At 44.7% G+C, this 20,646-nt stretch overlaps 1 protein-coding gene across 2 annotated transcripts in view; it reads left to right on the top strand.

Moving 5' to 3' along the window:
- Positions 1 to 20,646, top strand: part of LOC119175599 (uncharacterized) — an 89,993-nt gene that overhangs the window by 25,861 nt on the left and 43,486 nt on the right. Inside the window, exon 1 of one of the 2 annotated variants that reach the window (XM_075881942.1) lies at positions 13,332 to 13,508. The exons of the other annotated variant lie outside the window; for it this stretch is intronic. Within the exon in view, the coding sequence (XP_075738057.1) occupies positions 13,413 to 13,508 (96 nt within the window). The 5' untranslated portion in view covers positions 13,332 to 13,412. Of the gene's footprint in view, positions 1 to 13,331; positions 13,509 to 20,646 lie in introns of those variants that run through there. 2 annotated transcript variants of the gene reach the window in all.

Here is a 20,646-nt window from a genome sequence, read left to right as displayed (position 1 = left end):
TCCAGTGCATGTCTCTTATAAAGGGGTTGAACTGTGATTCCATCCATAACAGAACCAGTGTCATGCTTTATCAATCTGCTGACACTTTGCAACAGCTTAACTACACTTCAGCAGCTTTCTGTCCTGCGAGATGGCAACACCAGTTCGCTTGCAGCAGCACAACCTTTCTTCCAACCGAGTGTACGCCCAAGTGTCAACCTCAGTTTTACACGAATGCACGGCACTTAATGGTGTGTTTATTTTTTAGGTTGTGGGCACACCAGTGTTGCCTCACCACACTCTATATCAAGTAGGATGTTGAAGAAAATGAATTTTTAGCTAGACTCGTTTCATATTTTTAGCCAGACATACTATAAGAAACGTAATGTGGCTGGCATTCGATATTTAGCTGAAAGAACAAAGTTTCAGAAAAACAGAAATATCCTTTTCTTAGAGGTTCTTTTTGTTATTATGTAATAGTAAATACTGCCGGAAACGAAAACGTTTAGTACCCATGACTGCTAATGGCAGGTAGCATTAGGACGCCCATAACAGGAAGTTCATGTCAGCGTTGTTCTCTGCCGGACAAGCATTTGTAGAGAAAAAAAAGTCGGTGCCCCTCGCTTGCTCTTCGTATTCAGCGAACTTTAGTCAGTAATGACTTGAAAATAGATAGATAGCTTTAGCCGAAGTTTTCGCTGTCCCACACTTTCCATCCAATTGCCTTAGCCCATGTTAATGACGTCAAGCACTTCTGCTGGTTGAAGAGAGCCGCATTGTATCACACTGTCTGTGTCCCCAGTTTTAGCTAGAAAGGGTCCCTCTCTCGAGATATATTTACAGAGATTCTGACATCAGAACAAAGGGATATGCAACACTTCAATCATAAATGCTGAAAGCTTATTTTTCGTGGTGTACCTGCAGTTGAAAACGATTAAATGAAACCAACAGACTACAAAAGCATCAGATGCATCACTCATACTTTGACTGCGAAAAAATTGTTTCATGAATTGAGGAACATTAATGTGGGCGAAGTGGCAGGTAGGAAGCACACCGATCTTTGAACACGGTGCTCTTTGTGTGCTTTGTTGGCTGTTTGCTTAAACCTAGGAGTGTAAGCAAGCATCCCTCGCGGCCATGACGGCGAGTGTGCAACACTCTTTTGTCGCCAGCTGGCGTCACGTATCACTTTGTTTATTACAAGTTGGAAGCTAGCCAGTAAATCCTGGTATGCTTCCTAAGGCACCAAGTGGGCCGGAACGAGGCCCTCGCTATGAATGAAAAAAAAATTGCCCCCACCTCCCCGAAGGTAATCGTGAGAAAATGCGAATACATTTCGTGCGCTGAGAGTGCACGGCGTAATAGTTTAGTGGCGTAAATTAACGACGAGACGAGGTTTTGTACCGTAACCATTTCTTTACACATTCATCAGCCAGCGAACGGTCCAGACTGAGGCACGTGCTTCAGTATATTTATTATTACGTACGAGTGAGTGGATGGTGGAGTGGGACGCAGGGAGGAGAGAAAGCAAATGACCAGAAAAAGAGCGGCAAAGAACTGCACATACGCTCTTCTGCACTCTTTCCGAGCTCCCGTTATAAGAGCGCCCTCACACACCAGAGCGTGCTCCTCCTCTCCACTTACTCTCCGCTAGTCCGCCCACTCCAGTTGCTACAGGCAAGGATAAGCGCGCGCGCCCACAACTGCTGCTAAAAGAGAGGGAGTGCCAGAGGAGAGATAACACTTGCCGGCACGCAGACACCGACAGCTGCCTGACATGCCCCTACTAAGAAATGCATTCGCATTTAAAAGTGGGGATTGACCAAGGCCTCATTTCTATTGTTAGACACGACCTGACAATGGCGATCAATTTAAACGAAAGTCATCTGGTACCCCTTACTTGCAGAGGACAAGTGTAGGTGTAGTTTCTTCATAAGTTGTTACCGACTATATACAATACAATGACGCACGTAATACAACTTTCAGGTTCTTATAATGTAGCAAAAATTATTTTTATGCTAAACCATGGAAATGCCTCCACAAAAAAAAAACTGTCTCGAGGTATGCGACACAAGAGTAAAAAGAAAGAATCGAGTGGTTCTGGTCAATTAATTTACCCCACAGAAAATAGTTCAGCTGTAAAGTGAAAGCAGAAGTTAATCATGTCTAACAAACAATCTAGAATCATCATCAACGTTTTACACTTGAAAACAACAGCGATTCGGAGCTTATGGTACGAGTTACACTAGATACTTCTTTAAAGGGGCCATGACAAGGCCACCCACAAAATTGATGATTTTCGCGGAAATTATAAGTTGAAGGTCTATTGCGTCGGTGCTTATATCAAAAATAGTCTGTAAAATTATATGAATATAAAATGAACTCCAGAAGTCCTCGGCTGTGAATCCCGCCCACCACTGGCGACCGCCATTTGGTATACACGTACGGGGTGAATTGCAAAGGCAGCATTGTACCTTTCGATTTAGGTGCACTGTAAAAAACACCAGGTGGTCAAAATTATTTCCAAGCGTGCTCTTCGGTTCACCTTATTATGATTAGATGATTTTGGTACGTAGAAGACCACGATTAAGTTCATGTGAAATTTTGAATGTTTAGCAAGGATTTTTCAGTTACTCGTGAACAAAAACTGGCAGATCCCACGTACAGAGAGAATTGATGATATGCGAAGCACAAATGAGGAAAGTTGATAAGTTACTTTAAAGTGAGCACAACGTTACGAGGCGGAAGCAAATTATGCTGCACATGACTTTCTTGTTATGATTGTCATGTTTGGTTGAGCCATTTACCTTCGTGATTTCTTCATGTCACATGATACCAAATTTGGTATATATGATACCAAATTGACGTTGACGTTACTGTCAACTGTTTCAAGCAGTCTTTTTTGTTTTTTGCAAGAAACTCGCGTCGCTGTTTGTGCCGGTTGTTGGTCCTGCCACGTTGATTTTTCGAGGCGCAATGGGTATGTTGTTGGTGTGCAACATGATGCGTTGTTGGTGTGCGACTTCAGGTAAAGTCACGCTGACCAACTGAACTTTTCTCTTTATTTTCTGCTTACAATATTGTTTCGAGTAACGCTGCTTATTTTAAAGGCAGTATTCTACAGTAGAGCGGTGGAAGGAGCCGCTGTCCAACGAGAACCTGGACGACCAGCTGAGTCAAGGTTCTCGCTGACGGACCTGGCTCGCTGAGCGGCAGCTGCCGCAGAGGGGGCAGAGCCCTAAACTAAACTCCCCCCCCCCCCCCCGCCCACCACGAATTTTACTGCAGTACTGCAGGTGTAGCGAGTTTTCACCGCTGCCATTAGAAAGGCATGCACCAACACTAGAGCATCGAGACAATTATACAGTGCCGTAAGGATATGAGGGGGCGCGTCAGTGTAGTGTGGTCGTGATTATGGGGACGGGGCCCATCACCATGGTGAAATCGTAACACTGACGGGCATGACATAATAGCAATGCAGCTATAGCGACGGGCCCCGTCACCATGAGGTGGTCCGATTTAACAACGCTGCATATAGTGGCAGGCCTCGACATAGCGCTGCTGTTCCTGAAGTGATTCAAGGAGTCTTCTTTTGTTTTTATCATTACTGCTGTGCGAGGTGACTGCCAAAATGACTACAAATTCACGGCTACGGATCCCATCATTTTTACATTACACTACGGTGACGGGCCTCCTCACCGTAGCTATTGCTTTATGGTGACGGGTCCCATCGCTATATATAGCTGCATCGCTATTATTACAGGCCCCGTCACTGTTGCGGCTTCATTACGGTGACGGGCCCCCTCACTTTAACAATAGTATTACGCTGACGGGCCCCCTCTAACGATAGTACTGCGTTGACGCGCCCCGTCCCCATAGTCACTGCCATACCAATTTTGGTGTTACGTGACGTCATTGAATGACAAAGGTAAATGACACGTCCAAACATGATAATCATGGCATGCATGTCATGCAAAACATGACAACATGCTACACTGATAGCGTGTTCGCGGACGTTTGGCTAGCTCTACATATACAAAATTTGGCATCACGTGAAGTAAATTGACGACGAAGGTAAATGACACGTCCAAACATTATAATCATCACATTGAAATCATGTACGGACTAATTTACGTTCGTCTCGTAACGTTGTCATGAATTTAAAGTGACATATCGACGTTACTCGCTTCTGCTTCGCATATTATTGATTCCGACTGTACGTGATATCTGCCAATTTTTCGCATTGAGTGGTCTTTGGGGTATCTTTTTTTTTTCTGCCTCTGTATTGTAAAACATGCATGTCTTTATGCAGCAACTCATCTTATAGCCATCACTCTGATTATTGTTCACGCAGCTCACACTGTTGCTAGGACTAAGAATAACCAAAAAAGGAACATTTGCTTGTTTAAGTGTAATAATTGAATACTGTGAATACTTTCAGGCCTTTACAGCTAGGAAAGGGCGTACAAAGTAAAGAAGTTTTTTTCTCAAGAAAGTGAAAAAACGGGAAGAGGTGGGATGAGCAATACAAAGCAACAACAACAGTGATAACAACATCAAGAAGCAATAGATGAACATTGCATATAAACGTTTGAGAGGGTGTAGAAATAAATAACAAAAGTAGCATACATGATAACATGAAACGCTAAGACAAAAGCCACAGAAATTAAAGCTACTAAACACGAGTAATAATGTGCAATACTTGCGCGATACATCGTTTTTGTCTTTATTTGTGCACAGACACCGAAGTACCTACTGCGATGCCTCTTAATTAAATTCAAGTAAGTTTATTCAAGTGATTGAGCACTGATGACGCCATTCGGCAACTCAATCCACATCTCACAACTGCGGCAAAAAAAAAGAATACTTAAACGTGTTTCAACGTGACAGGAATAGGCGTATGCACTTCTCGTTAATAGTTCTGCTGAAGGGGCAGTTATATTCTTTGTTATTGATATTTTTTTACCAAGTTGCGTGAAAGAATGAAAATAAACTTCAGACTGGCTAGCTGTCTTCGGCTAGCAACACTTGCGGCACGCTCGTGCTCGCAAACGTAGCGTGGAAACACTCTCCTGCTTGGTATATTTCGAATAAAGGGATCTAAGAGCCCTGCGTTGACTTTTTCTAATACATCGTTCATGTTCTGTTGGTGTGAGCTTCAAACCATCGTGTATTCTAAGACAGCTGTAAATAGAGCGGTGGAAGCTGTTAGTTTAACGTGGGGGGGGGGGGGGGGGGGGGGAATGACCGTCAGTTTACGCCTTCAAAAATTTAGTTGCTAGAATACTCGTGCACAAATCTGATTAGCACCTTGAATTGGTCTGGTTGGTACATACTGACTTTAAAAGAAGAAACAGGAACAGCGCCGAAACAGGACGGAGACGAAAAGACACAAACACGGCACTGACTAATAACCATGTTTTGTTGCATTTTTTTTCTGTGGTTTATTTATTTATTTATTTATTTTATTTGTTGAATCATACAACACAAAAGATCATCATACTGCTTGTACCTGTAGCCAAAGGCTACTCCTTGGTCCAAAAAGAAAATGTATACAGTGATGCAGACTTACTGTTACATAAAAAAGAAACTAACACTCAGAAACACAGGATGTTGTACAATACTACTACAAGCATTTTTTAGCATGCGATCTTCGTGCCAAACGACAATAAAATCTATAATCGCAATGGTGTCAAAAGGTGAACCAACGCAAGCAAATGCACTAAAGTGTACATAATAACATGAACAAGACAACTCAGAGACATATAAAGTAGTCAACAATACCAGTATGCGTATTCCCAAATGCAATACAAATACAACATTCGTTGCTAGGCCACGACAAGATTCACAATCCAGAACAGCGGCACGCATTTTGAAAATTGCACACACCAAATACCCATCCAGCTCGTATGATGTTTCTGTGACTGCAACGCGACATGCCAGGAAACAAAAAATCGCAAAGTTAGCTCGCATCATTCAAGCTTAGATAAAATATTTTTATAGAAGTGTTAAAATTTTGGGCTTTCTTTATTTCAGGCGGCAAGCTGTTTCATATTTTTGCTCCTATAAACTGCAACTGACGCTCTTCATACGCGTTGTTTGTGGGATGCAGATTGAAGTTACCAGACGCAGCATTTCAGTGGGCCGAGAAGTAGTGTAGAACAAGGATGCATCGAAAGGTTTGTTGTGCCGTATGATATTGTTTACGCAGCAGGCTGTCTTTGCTTTACGCAATGCATCAAAAGGTAAAAATTGCATGTCGTTAAACAGTGGTTTACTCGGATGATCATGCTTAGAGTATGTTTCTGTAATATTCGAATAGGTTCTAGGTAAGTCTTATAGGTCCATCCCCAAGATTCAATGCAGTATGTAATGTGAGAGGGGATGAATGCAAAGTACAATGTTCGTAAAATGTCTCTATCGAAGTAGTTACGGGCCTGCAGTAAAGCACAACATCTGGACGCCAACCTAGTACAAACTTCCGTTATGTGGTTTTGCCAGTTTAAGTGGTTATCGAAGTAAACGCCAAGGTACTTGTAAGAGGTTGCATGAAGAAGAGAGTGGTAGTCGATAGCTATATTGATGGAGTTAACATTTACGGTCTTGTTACGAGAATGAAAAATTGTATATTTAGTTTTCTTGGTATTAATTCTTAATTTGTTGGCACAAAATCATTTGGAAATTCTTGATAACTCCTAATTTGTTTTAGATTCAACTTCCTCGATATTGTTACCTGTATTAATTATAGCTGTGTCATCAGCGTACATCAGAACATCGGAGCAATGTAAAGATAATGGCAGATCGTTTATATACATGGAGAAAAATAAGGGCCCAAGGACGGATCCTTGTCGAACACAAGTTTCTACACGTTGAGGCAAAGAACATATATTGTTAATGCGAACTATCTGGTACCATTCACGAAAATAACTTGAGAATAGGTCGAACGATGTACCTCTAAAACCGTAATGCTTTGATTTGCCTAAGAGTATGGAGTGATCTACGGTGTCGAATGCTTTTTTAGGTCTAAGTACACGACAGCCACCAGTTTGTTATTGTTTAGGGCGGAGTTAATTGCTTGTGTTAGAGACAGCACCGCGGTTGATGCTGAGTGCTCGGAACAAAAACCGTGCTGTTGTGGGCAAAGTATGTGGTATTTATCTAGGAATTTATGGATTCGGGCTGCAAGAAGTTTCTCATATAGATTGTTAAGGACGCTTAGCCCGGATATTGGCCGATAACTAGATGGGTCAGTGGGCTCTCCGTCTTTGTATAATGGTGCGACCCTAGCTTTCTTTAAAGAACATGGGTACGTAGAGGCATGCAGAGAATGATTGAAAATATTGTGAGCATTACTCATGCGTGTCATCTTGTCATATGTACATACTTATCGTCATCAGTCTGACCTGTGTTGTGGGGCAGCGGCTCGGCTAGTAAAAGAAGTGTCTTGCAGCAAAAACGTTGCCTTACAAGTGGTGGAGAGTGCTTTCCGGACCCCTGGTCCTCTGCCTGCAGCGCTTTTTTGTTATATTTGACTACGAACCATCCCTGGAGCTCCGGTCGGGTCGCCGTTTGCGCATTCAGCCCACGGTCATGTCGCAAGACGAGCACAACAACAACACGGCTCCATCCACCCCACCTACACCCCTGGGCATGCCTTCATGGATAGTCACCGCCCCTCAAAAAGATCCCCCGATGTTCGCTGGCCTTCGCGGTGAAGACGTTGAAGACTGGTTGGATGAGTACGACCATGTGAGTGCGCGTAACTATTGGCATGATACTGTGAAGTTGTCCCGCGTGCCATTCTATCTGACGGGGGTTGCTAAAACATGGTTTCTCAACCATCAGCGGGATTTCCCAGACTGGCCTACCTTTAAGCAGCAACTACGTCTGATATTTTTCAACCCTTCTGTACGTGCAGGCATCGCCAAACGGATGCTTGCTGAACGTGTCCAGCACTCCGGCAAGTCCTATACTTCGTACATTGAAGATGTGCTCGCCCAATGCCGTCGCGTCGACAGCTTGATGGTGGAACATGACCACGTTCGCCACCTGCTCAAGGGCATAGGCGCCGTCGCATTTAACGCTTTGGCGGCAAAGAACCCCACCACGGTCGCGGATATCATCAGTACGTGTCAGCGACTCGACGACCTTCAACTTATACGTTTACAACCTGACACAGGAGATCTCAGGCCAACGCATGACAATGAGCTCCGTGCATTGATACGGTCCATGATCAGCGAGGAGCTGCAATTCCAGGCCACCTCGTTGTCTTGTGAGCTCCGCATAACACCTTCTGCAGGCAGCCTCCGCAACATCGTCAGGGAGGAACTCCAAAGCCGACATACCACTCCAAAGCCGACATACGCTCAGGTGGTTTCAGCGTCACCTTCTCAGCAATCACCGCAGTACGTGTCAACTACGCAGCCCTCCCTAAATGTCCTCGCCCCAAGGGCACCACCTCCTTCTTTCCATGCCTGGCGTCCATCTCGACCGATTTGCTATTATTGCGGAATACGTGGCCACATCTCACGGTTCTGTCGTCGATGTCAACAAGGCGAAAGGCGGGGCTATGGTGACTACGAGAGGAATGAGTTTGCCCCTGTTGCACAACATCGCCACCCATACCAACTGTACCAACGCCGTTCCCCATCTCGACAGCACTTCGATGCAGCCAGTACCTTCCGCTCCTCGCACCGTCGTTCCCTGTCACCTATGCGCCGCTCCTCGTCACCACTTCGTCCGGCTACCATGGCGTATGATCATCGCCCGGAAAACTAAACAGTGCAGCTTCAGGAGGGAAAGCTGCATTTGGCGGACTGCATCGAACTCCTCCGGAACGCCCTTCAAATGCACTTTCAGTGTGTGTTGAGGGTATATGAACTGAAGCCTTGGTGGACACAGGTGCATCGCTCTCAGTTATTAGTGTGGACTTGTGTTCCCGTTTGCGCAAAGTGAAGACACCGTGTGATGGCCCTCCCTTTCGCTCTGCTAATGTGGTTTTCCTTCAGCCTTCTGGTGTTTGCACAGCACGAGTTTTTATTGAGGGCATCCTTCACCATGTACAGTTCCTCGTTCTGTCATCGTGTACTAATGCGCTCATTTTAGGGTGGGACTTTCTCTCCTCAGCTTCAGTCGTGATATCTTGCCGTCAGAGGGTCATTCGCATGTCAGATACTGCGCTTTCGTCCGATAATGATGCTCATAGCCAGCGCTTCGTCACCGCTGATGACTGTTTTATTCCTCCAGGTAATGAACATATTCTGACCCTGACATCTGATAAGATCAGTACTGGTGATGTGTTCCTGGCACCATGTGGACGCTACATCTCTGGTGGGCTAACCATCGCTCCTAGCCTGGTGCGCTTTCATGACGGCAGAGCATTAGTTACGGCAGCTAACCCTACTTCTTCGCCTGTTGCGCTGCCCCAGGGCACCAGTGTGGCTTGCTTCACAGATACCGAACCACTTTCTTTGGTGCCCCTTCACGGAGACGCGCCCTCTTTCTCTACGAGTAATGATGATGCTGCTACAACGGCTGCTTTAACAGCCACAATAAATCCCGATCTCACGTCAGCGCAAAAGCAAGAACTTTTGGGTATCCTTCAAAAACACAGTGCTTCATTTGATGTCAATTCCAAGCTTTTGGGTCGCACTTCCGTCACCGTACATCGAACGGAAGGCAATACAATGGTACGCTGCCGCCCATATCGAGTGTCATTCGCAGAGCGGAAAATAATCGAGAACAACGTTGCTGATATGCTCAAACGAGATGTTATGCGGCCTTCGTCCAGCCCGTGGTCATCTCCTGTAGTGCTAGTCCGGAAGAAGGATGGTTCGGTGCGATTCTGCGTCGATTATCGAGCACTTAATAAGATCACGCGCAAAGACGTGTACCCGATCCAACGAGTCGACGACGCACTTGACTCTCTGCAAGGCGCTGAATTTTTCTCCAGCCTCGATCTACGGCCTGGTTATTGGCAAATACCTATGCATGAAGCGGACAAAGAAAAAACTGTCTTTGCAACACCAGACGGGCTGTATGAATTCAACGTGATGGCATTCGGTTTATGTAATGCTCCTGCCACGTTTGAACGCATGATCGACACAGTTCTACGCGGCCTAAAATGAAAAACATGTCTCTGTTATCTAGATGACATCGTCATTTTCTCCTCTTCTTTTTGTCAGCATCTTGATCGTTTAGACGAAGTTTTGACGTGTATTTCTAATGCCGGACTTCAGCTAAACACCAAGAAATACCACTTCGCCAGCAAGAACATCAAGGTGTTGGGCCACCTTGTCAGCAAAGATGGCGTTTGCCCGGGTCCTGACAAGCTTGCTGCTGTAATACGCTTCCCTCGGCCAGAAAATCAGAAACACCTACGAAGTTTCCTGGGCCTGGCGTCCTACTTCCGCCGCTTCATTAGCCATTTTGCTGCCATCGCGTCGCCACTGCACAAGCTGCTGACATCCGGATCAACTTTCGCTTGGAACGACGACTGCGAGCGTGCCTTTCAAGCCCTCAAGCATGCTTTAACATTAGATCCTGTTTTGTGTCATTTCGACGAGAACGCGCCTACATGTCTCCACACCGACGCGAGTGGCCAAGGCATTGGTGCAGTTCTTTTACAGCGGGATGCCACTTCACGGGAAAGAGTTGTTGCGTATGCTAGTCGTGTTCTTACGGCTGCTGAACAAAACTACTCCATAACTGAGCAGGAGTGCCTTGCTGTCGTCTGAGCCGTACAAAAATTTTGACCATATCTTTACGGACGCCATTTCACAGTTATTACAGACCATCACGCCTTGTGCTGGCTATCGTCAGTGAAAAACTTGTCGGGTCGCCTCGGTCGTAGGGTGCTCCGCCTACAACAGTACGATTTTGACGTCATCTATAAGTCTGGCAAAAGACACCGAGATGTAGATGCTCTCTCTCGCTGCCCCCTTCCACTGTCACCATTGAGTACGTCAGGTGATTGCTCGTCTGGTGGGCAAAACACTGCGTCACCCCTCACATTATCACAACTTGCGGTTATCGACACGCCAGCTTCAAATCGCTACACCGAGTTCGCCACAAGCCAGCGTGATGATCCATATTGAAATAGAATTTTTCAATGCCTAAATGGTATTTCACCTACTCCTAATGCTAGATTGCGCCGACAACTACGGCAATTTAAGCTCGATAACAATGTGCTCCATCGTTACATTTACGCTACTGATGGACACCGCTGGGTTCCAGTACTTCCGCGTTCTCTACGTCACCAAGTCCTCGAAGCCTTTCACGACGACCCATGTGCAGGCCACTTGGGATTTCACAAAACACAAAGCCGCATCAGGAAACGTTTCTTCTGGCCTGGCATCTCTACTTTTGTGGCCAAGTACGTTGCATCTTGCCATCTGTGTCAACGGCGGAAGCAACGAACTTCGTCTCCTGCTGGCCTTCTGCAACCCATACCGTGTCCTGAGACACCTTTCGCCATCGTTGGCATAGACCTACTAGGACCTCTCCCCATCACGCCAGCAGGTAATCGTTGGATTGTGACTGCTGTCGATCACCTGACACGGTACGCAGAGACTGCTGCACTACGCACAAGTTCTGCTTCAGATGTCGCAGACTTCTTTCTCAACGCCATTGTATTGCATCACGGTGCACCTCGCGTCCTTCTGAGTGATCGCGGCAAGACGTTCCTGTCCACCATAATCGAAACCCTGCTCACAACCTGTGGTACAGTACATAAGACGACGTCAGCCTACCACCCCCAAACTAATGGGCTGACAGAGAGGTTTCATCGGACACTAATGGACATGCTATCAATGTACATCGCACCAAACCACGACAACTGGGATACGATTTTGTGTTTTGTGACGTTTGCCCATAACACCGCTGTTCAAAGAACTACTGGCTACTCGCCTTTTCACCTCGTGTACGGCCGTACACCGACATTCACCATCGACGTCTCTTTTCTAAATGTTCCAACTGACTCCTCGGCAACCATATCAGAGCAGTTCATCACAAGGCTCGAGGAATGTCGGCAACGGGCTCGCCTTAATACAGAAGCCAATCAGCAAGACCGCAAGCAACGCTATGACGGCTCTCATCACGACATCTCCTTCAGTCTGGGGGATGAAGTGTTGCTTTGGACGCCCATTCGTACTCCAGGATTGTGCGATACATTTCAGTCACGCTTCATTGGACCCTATACAATCAACGAACAAACGTCACCAGTGAACAACCGTATCACTCCCAGCGACCTTTCTTCGAATCGTCGCTGTCGTGGTTCGGAGATTGTCCACGTATCGCGTCTGAAGCCATTCGTTCGACGTTCCGTTTCCGCCTAAGACGCGTCCGGGCTGGCCACTCAAGCGTGGGGGGAAATAAGTGTGAGCATTACTCATGCGCGTCATCTTGTCATATGTACATACTCATCATCATCAGTCTGACCTGTGTTGTGGGGCAGTGGCTCGGCTAGTAAAAAAAGTGTCTTGCAGCAAAAACATTGCCTTACAATATTACATAAGATAGGGCACAGCATATCTACGTTTTCTTTAAGAAACCGCACCGTGATTCATTTTCACGTCAATATATAGAGAAAAATACAACCAGTGAATGTATCGAGGAATAAGTTATCGCGAAACACGCCGATTCGCACTTCTGAGAGGAACTTGATTTCTGCAAAGAAAAAAACTGTGCAACTAAAAAAAAGACACCACGAAGAGGGAACACTTAAACAGGTCGAGCGCTAGTGAGGCTACGCTTTTCAGAGCGATAGTGAGGCTACGCTGACACAACTTTCTCTGTTTTCCTGGATGCAAAAGGCCTCAAAAATTTTGCTTAGGCGCTGCTCTGCATAAGAACCTAGAATAACGCTATCTTTAAAAATTGGTTTACAATCACCTTTTTTGCAGGGGTCTGCAAGGCGGCTTCTCACAGACACTTTTAGAGAGTATGAATGTTCTCGTCATCTATCATTTAGGCATCGGACTGTTTGGCCTATATAACATCTTGCCCAAGTAAAGGTGATCTCATAGGAAATTTCCCTCATCGAGCGGCAGCAGGGTTTCTTGCTCCGTGGCCGAGAATCTGCATTCCGCTGGTGAATTCGGAGAAAGTTCGCGTTTTCCACTGGCAGATTTGGAGCAACTCACTCCGTGACGGAGCATTCCGCGTGCTCCGTCTTGCAGAAAGGGATTTCGCCGGAACTCCGAGAAGGCGTTGCCGCCATTTATGGTGCAGTCGGGCAGCTAGGATGTCTTCAGAATTAATTCAGGCTGTGCCTAGTCATCCCGTGCACTTGTTTACAGTCTTAGAATGGCTTCGTTTGACTCAGCTGGACGCGTTGCTGCCGGTCGGCTTCTCGCTTTGAGCGACAGCGAGAGCACTAGTTCTTTTAGCAGTAGCAGCATCGAGGACGACCAGCCGTATACGTGCTATACGAAATGGTGGATAAGGAAATGTTCACTGGCCCACCGTGTGCACGGCCGACGATAATCGTCTACCTCGAGGAAGTTGTGCATGCGTACTCAGAGGAAGAGGTATGAATACTTCCGAGCAACACGTAACTTTTTTTTGCGTTGTGATTCCAGTGCATTTTGAAATGGTCCCATAATTGATATAGTTTCGCAGGAACTTTAGAGTTTTAAGGGCTGTCGCCGCCAACCTGTACAACAACTTTGGTGCCTCGCGGATGTACCCTCGCTGTGACAAGGGGGGGGGGGGGGGGGGGTACTAAGCAAAAACAGCCGAGGAGTGCATCCTATAGTGTTCCTGTGGTGAGCTTCATAACGCACCTTTACTAGCTGCAGTCACATTATTACCTTCAGCGTTGTCCTGAAGGTGTCTTATGCACCCCTCGACGTCCGTATTTGTAAAGCTGAAAATTTATTTACATGCTGTTCCCAAGTATGCTGCAAATAAAGCCTGCCTTGCCCGTCACTTTGGGCTTGGTGAAACAACAGCCTTCAGTCATTGAGCATATGATGAACTATCTTGTGGGATTACTTAAGAGAGTGGGAGCCTTGCCTAATGACTTTCAGGGCCTGCACATGAAGTCCTAGCAGGTATGTAATGGCGTGTAAATGATCAAGTGAAGTTTCTATACATAGTAGCGGTGGTTTCTCGGCAGTGTCAAAGAGGGAGAACAGTGTCGAACATGGTTGCAGCAGCAGGAAAATACTCAATACAACTACGCTAGTGTGATAGCCAAGTATTCAAACTAGCAACTTATTTCCATGTCGAAATGATGAGGATTTATAAAGTGATTGTGCCTTTCTAAACTTTTCCAAACGGCTTGTGATGGGATTCTTGAAATATTTAGATCATACTGACTTCATTGCGCCAGTGAGCTCCTGTGTATCTTGGAATTTTTTCGCAGAAATTTTTTACAGAAATTATCACCCAATTAAAAGCTAAATTCATTCACTTTCATTAAGGTACTTGCAAATTGCATAGAAAACGTTCTCGTGGCTGAAGCCCAGATCAGAAGCACCGAAGGAAAGTATATTTTCTATTGTGAAGTTCAGCCCCAGGCTAGAGAATGGGAGTACTAAGAATGTTTTCCTGAGCAACTAGTAACGGCATCATGATAACAAATAGTGATCTATTGTTTCTGCTTCTGAACAAAAGTTGCATAGCGGTGATATAGCCAGATCAGCTTTGTGTGAATGGAAATTTACCAGGGAAACACGACAACGAAATCTGGTGATTATGGCTTCCGAATGTCTTGTAGGACACCAATGAATTTTCCACGGAATTCTGAAGTGAGTATATTCTGGTGTTGACATTATTGCTTTCTAGCGTCTGCACGAAGCGCAAGTTTTCTGTATTTTGTCGCAGTTATGGTGGCCGTTTCGGGAAGGACTGATAGTACTGGCCCTTCCAATGCTGCTCATGCTCGGCGATTTCATTTACTTCTAAGCCGCAATGACCACGTACCCATACTAATTTCTGTAGCTGCAGCTGAGGAGGAACTAGCATAAGGAGCGTCTTTAAGGCCATCGATTTTGTTGATGCCGCAATCGACGTACATACTGACAGGAAATCCGTGATTATGATCGCGTTAGCGGCATTCAAAGGTAGCTTTCACAGCGCTAGAACTATTGCCAACAGTTCAGCTTCAAAAACTTGTGTGAAATCCGGTATTCCTAATGAAAAAGACCAGTTACGCAAATGGCAGTATATACCTACACCTGTCTTTTCATTCATTACTGAAGCATCTGTGGCTATAATAATATTCGTTTCTGCGTGTGCAAGATAATCCCGCAGTCGGCTATTTAAGACCCTATAGGATTGTAAAATGGACTTAGAGGGAAAATCTCATCGATTTCTATCTGCGCCGTAACCACCTGCACCGCAATCTGTGCCGCAATCGAACCTGCGCCGCAATTACATCTCGAATTTTAACATTTATCCTAACTAGTTGTTTCTGGACTAAAGCAATCTGATGTGTTCGAAACCGTGGCCAATGGGCAAGAAAAATGTTGTCTGGGTCATTTATAAAAGCATATTCAGATCGTCTTGGCGCATAGCTATAAAATTTCAGAAACGTTTGAAACGTTAGGATACAAAAACGGCAAGGCAATGCAGGTAATCGTGCTTCCTGATACAAAACATTGTTTGTTTAAAACCTAGGAAGTCCTAGACTCGATCTCGAGGCTTCTCTTTCAAGCATAATCAGAGGCTTTATTTTGTAAGCAGGGCCTCCTGAGAACAATACGCCCAAATTCTAGCATTGGTCACATATACATTTTATATATCAATACCATTGTGCTTCTGCGTAGACCATATCTACGGCTGCTCAGTCTACGAAGAATTCCTAAGGCGCGTTGTGCTTTAGAAGTCATGCTTTCTATGTGGGGAGTGCAGTTTAGGTTGGCATTAAAAATTATTCCTTCTGGAATAATTCCCGCCGACATCGTCAGATGTCGGCGTTCAGAGCTGAAGTTCGTCACAAGGAAGTGCGTGTGTCCGCATTTTATGCTCACGACGCCTCTTGCGATAGATAAAGCATGACTGATAGGCAGTGTTGGAATTTGCTCGGCGATGTTTTCAGAATTGCTCGACGTGTCACATGTCACAGCCATGAGTCCACTCGACCGCTGCGGGATGGTCACATCATCGTCGAAGACGCGCAAAGGTTTACGTCGCTGGTCTGTATAGGGCCCATCCGAAACTTGACCTGGGGCCATCCAAAACGTAACCGATCTCTCAGGAATGTTGATAACGGCGCTGTATTCACGCAGGAAGTCCGTGCACAAAATGAGGTTTTTGCAGCACTCCGGTAAAATTATGAAAGTAGCGACGAAATCTGAACGGTCCATATTAATTCGAGCGGTACATTTTCCCGTTGGCGTCACCAATTGGCCACCTGCGGTTCTTATGTTCGGGCCCGTCCATATTGTTCTGACTTTCTTTAGGCAGTCGGCGAGTTTACGGCTGATAATAGAGAAGTCCGCACCAGTATCTACCAGCACTGTTATTGGGCGTCCGTCTATACAAATGTCTAGATTAGCGCTTACGATTTTTGTTGATGTCGGTGACATCGTATGGGCTTTAGTATCGTTCGTTGTACGATCCGTGGTATCATTCGTCGTATCGCGTTGTAGAAAATATGTCACGGCCTTTAGCCATGAAAATATAGAGTAAGTACCTGAGTTTATATAATTTGAGGTGGTGGCTAATTATTGACTTTATTTGAAATTTTCTGGGGTACGTGGTGTCATTGAATGCATCGATTGCAGCTACATAAGCATTCGATGCACAGTATATAAGATGCCATCAACGTATATCAATCTGCAGAATTATATATCAATAACACTACAGGTAGTCTATGACTATGATAAAAGGTTTCTGAAAGTCACTGTTGTAAATATTAGTAATATACACGAAGCAAGCGTATTTGAAAACTCTTGCTTATCGAAAAAAAAAGCCACAGCTTTGCCCCAACGGCGAAGCAATTAACGCGATAGCAACAAATTGAAAGGTCGCGCAAAAAATACTAAGGCCTCACGTTTCTCACGCACAAATGACGCACGAAACGTACTCAAATACAAATGAACGTGAATAAGCGTCTCAGTTGTCATTTCGCAGTGTCTGAAAAGCGCGCCCTTTTCGCAAACGGAGACTGTGCAATGAGTGCAGTGACTTTTGTGCGCCCGGTAATTACAACAGAATCGTTCCGGTGAAAGCCCAAGGTGTAGGACTGTTCCCACCGTGAGTGAAGCGATCGTACGCGGGAGCGTCTCCTCTCCGCAGGGCAAATTACCCGTGGGAGATGAGAGCGCGCGCCGCCGCGTCGTGACGATCTGGCGACGTGCGCTCATTGCTACATCTCCCTGGTAGTGCTGAAAACATAATAGTTCTCCTTCCAGCCAGCGGTAAGTGGTAGATATAAATAGCTTGGAATTTGAACATTTACGGAGTTGCTTCTTTGTGGCTCAGTGCATGGTTAATGCCTTGCACTCACAATTCAGAGGTCGGGTGTTCGATTCCGCATGCTGGAGTTTTTCTCTAGATTATTTTTCTTCCTTGAGCTTTCACGTATAGAGATACGTATAAATATAAGGTGAATTATGGCGACGCCGGCGTTGACGACGACGCTGAAATCAACGCCAGCGGCCAAATTCAGCCGAGAGTGTGCATATAACGGCATTCTCAATAAAAAGCTTCCTCAAGTTTGTGCCTCTGTAAACTTCCATATCTTACGAGAATCTCCATATTCCTTGCGGGAATGGCCCTTGACTCCATTCAGAGGCTATGATAGCCTCAAGAATCAGCAGAAAAGTTTGACGCAAGGTTTTCTGCTACAAGGGTGCAGATTGAGAATGCCTTTGCTGATCTTAAAGCTCGTTGCCGCAAGCTTTTGTATCTTGACTTTTTTTTCATTGACAAGACGAATAAGTTGATGCTATTGTGTTGTTTTGTATAAATTGTGCATAAATGCTGAAGTTGAGGATATCTTAAATGACCTTGATGATGGCACTGAGAGTAACGCCTGGAAAAAGCTTCGGAAGATAATGCTGAAAGCTGTGAGCCACAAACAGCAAGCGATATATTGCTTCGCAAAAAAGAAGTGCTTGAACGAGAGTCTGTTTTTCGTAAAATTCAGCAGCTATGGGTGGTTGTCCAGCATGCAGCCAGATTTCTAGTAGGGGTGGCTGAAGAAGTCATTGCAAGCTGTTTGTTTTGCTTCTTCATATTCTTGCGATTTATCAACAGAAAATTCAGTAACTGCACTGTATATTGCTACAAGGCACGTTTCTCTTTGTTTTACATGTAAATAAATTGTACAGAAGACGTGTGCAAATAACACTTTTGACTTCGAATTTGTGCACCAGAGTGGGGAAAGGAGGAACAAATTATTTGTTTTAACATAAAAGTGCAGCTCACAAGCGATGAATTTTTTTGTTATTACATTTCTGCATCGTTTCAATTTTTCACTTTCCTTCTCACCTTGTTCTCTAGTTGCTTTTCTTCCTCTACATTTTGGTTTTAAATTTCTTCGAGCATTTCAAACGTTTACGTACCAATTTGTTGTTACTTTTTTTTCAGATGCTCACCATTTTTGTGTGAAGTAGGCAGAGAAGAGCCAAGGGAAACAGTGTTTTAGAGTTTTGTTTTGCTGAAGCTGTTTATGTTTTTTGTGACAGCACACTAAACAGAGCCTCCTACAAAATGTGTTGCTAAACTGGTGCTGTGAAATTGAATGTTTTCAAGCTTATCTTAAGTTGTACGACTTGAAAGAATTTGTTATTCACAACAGAAACTTCTCTTTTTGCGTACAGTTTTGTAGCATGTGCATCATTGGTTTGCACACACTATGAAATGCAACGCATATGCATTACTTAGCCGTAAATATTCACATTCAGTGAAAAAGTATGTATTGTGCCTTATTAAATTATTCAAAAGAAAGGGCATCCTTAGTGTTGCCAAGACAGTGTTAATTTTGTGCCCTTTAGTTGCTCTAGTCAACGATGAAGAATGAGTGCAAGTATTCCTTCAAAGGACCCAGCAACCCGTGCTGGTCATCACTATGAAAAGTTATCAATCTATGGTCAAGGAACCTGTGTACATGATGTCAAGCAATGCAATGCACACAATAAAGGTGTGTTTATTACTTTATACGTCCTTTTCTAAGCCAAATACTTGACGGAGAAGGCTCATCTTCTCAGCACGCATTTCTTCTCGCCTCTGTGTCTTGGCAAAGTGCCGTTCTTTCCTTTCAGCTTCTTTTTCAGCTTTGCGTTTTGAGCGACATTCTTCAAGTTCTTTTATTTTATCAAAGAACGCTATAGCTTATACAGTGCCTAGCAAAATTTGGGCGCTTTGTTTTACATCTCCTGAGTAATATGGCTGAAGAGAACCAGATCTATCATCTGTGGCCTTTTCTGACAATGCACTCGAATGGTCGAGAGACAGACTGTGTCGGTGGGCACGTCTTTCTTGATGCAACACCACATGCATCTCGCATCTCCGGCTGTACAATGTCATCGAGCAACCTAATTAGCTCGAATTCATCTTTATACGAATATTCGTCCTGGGAGTTGCCAGATGTGTTGTTTTTTGCGGCTGCCACTTTTTTTTTTTTTTGGACAGTGTGATGATACCTTGAGCATCACTGTTCGTTAGTCCGCGTTGTGCCTAGCTTTTCTTCGAATTCTCTGGCGATTATTGCAAACATGGTCTTTTTATTTTCGAATTTTTTTCCTAGCGCCGACTTACGAGGCGTAATACGAGCGAAACGCGAGGCGTACAAATGAAACAGCAGCTTCGTTTCACCAGTTGTCCACTCACATTCTGCAGCTGGAATTTTCAACACACGAATTGCATTACTGAGTAATCAAACACCATTTCTCATTTTGCACTCATTACTAGCCTTGTAAAGTGAAACATGTAAATGCCTTAGCTTAATGAACAATTAGTAATGCCTTCGTGACGCACACCGCTGAATAGTGCAGCGCGAAGGTAAGTGATCAAAGCTGCCAGTCGCAAAGGAACTTTCGTTTTATTTCTTAAATATTGGAAGCCTAATTCCAAAACGTAACAATCTCTGCTCTGCTGTCGATGCTTCTGGCCCTGAAATAATCTGTTTTACTGAAACCTAGTTGTTTTCGTAGGTTGATAACAGTAAACTGTCTGAATAAAAAATACTAGAACGTGTACAGGTGTGATCGAGGTGTTTGGTGTAGCGGTGGCGTACTTATCGCGGTTTCAGACACGATTTTGTCCTTTCCAATTCACTTTAGTTATGCTTCAGATCTTCTTTTGGTTGAAATACAATTATGTTCCACGAAGTTTGTATTGCGCGCTTGCTGTCCACCACCATCGTTCCTTGGACACATAGGTAGAATCGAAGACCTACGAGTCAATTCAAACGAGACGGCCAACAGCGTTGCTCGCGATTTCATCTACCGGCACGCTTTTACAAATGGCCCTGTTTCTACTGGATTTATTCCACTACACAAAGATAAACTCACCACGTATAATTAAGTCACTAAACACTTCTATTTGGGCAGAAGAATTCATCCGCACCCCGACGCAAACTTAAACAGAGCACAAGCCATAAAACTGTAGTTGTCTATGGCCACAAGCCATAGACAACTACAAACCAAAACGGACCATTCATTGGTTCAAATCAGTGAGTTCTATGGAGCAAAAGAAATAGAAATTACAAGC

This window comes from Rhipicephalus microplus, chromosome X, assembly GCF_043290135.1.
Source record: "Rhipicephalus microplus isolate Deutch F79 chromosome X, USDA_Rmic, whole genome shotgun sequence".
Lineage (NCBI taxonomy): Eukaryota > Metazoa > Arthropoda > Arachnida > Ixodida > Ixodidae > Rhipicephalus > Rhipicephalus microplus.
This window is presented reverse-complemented; position numbering and strand designations above follow the sequence as displayed.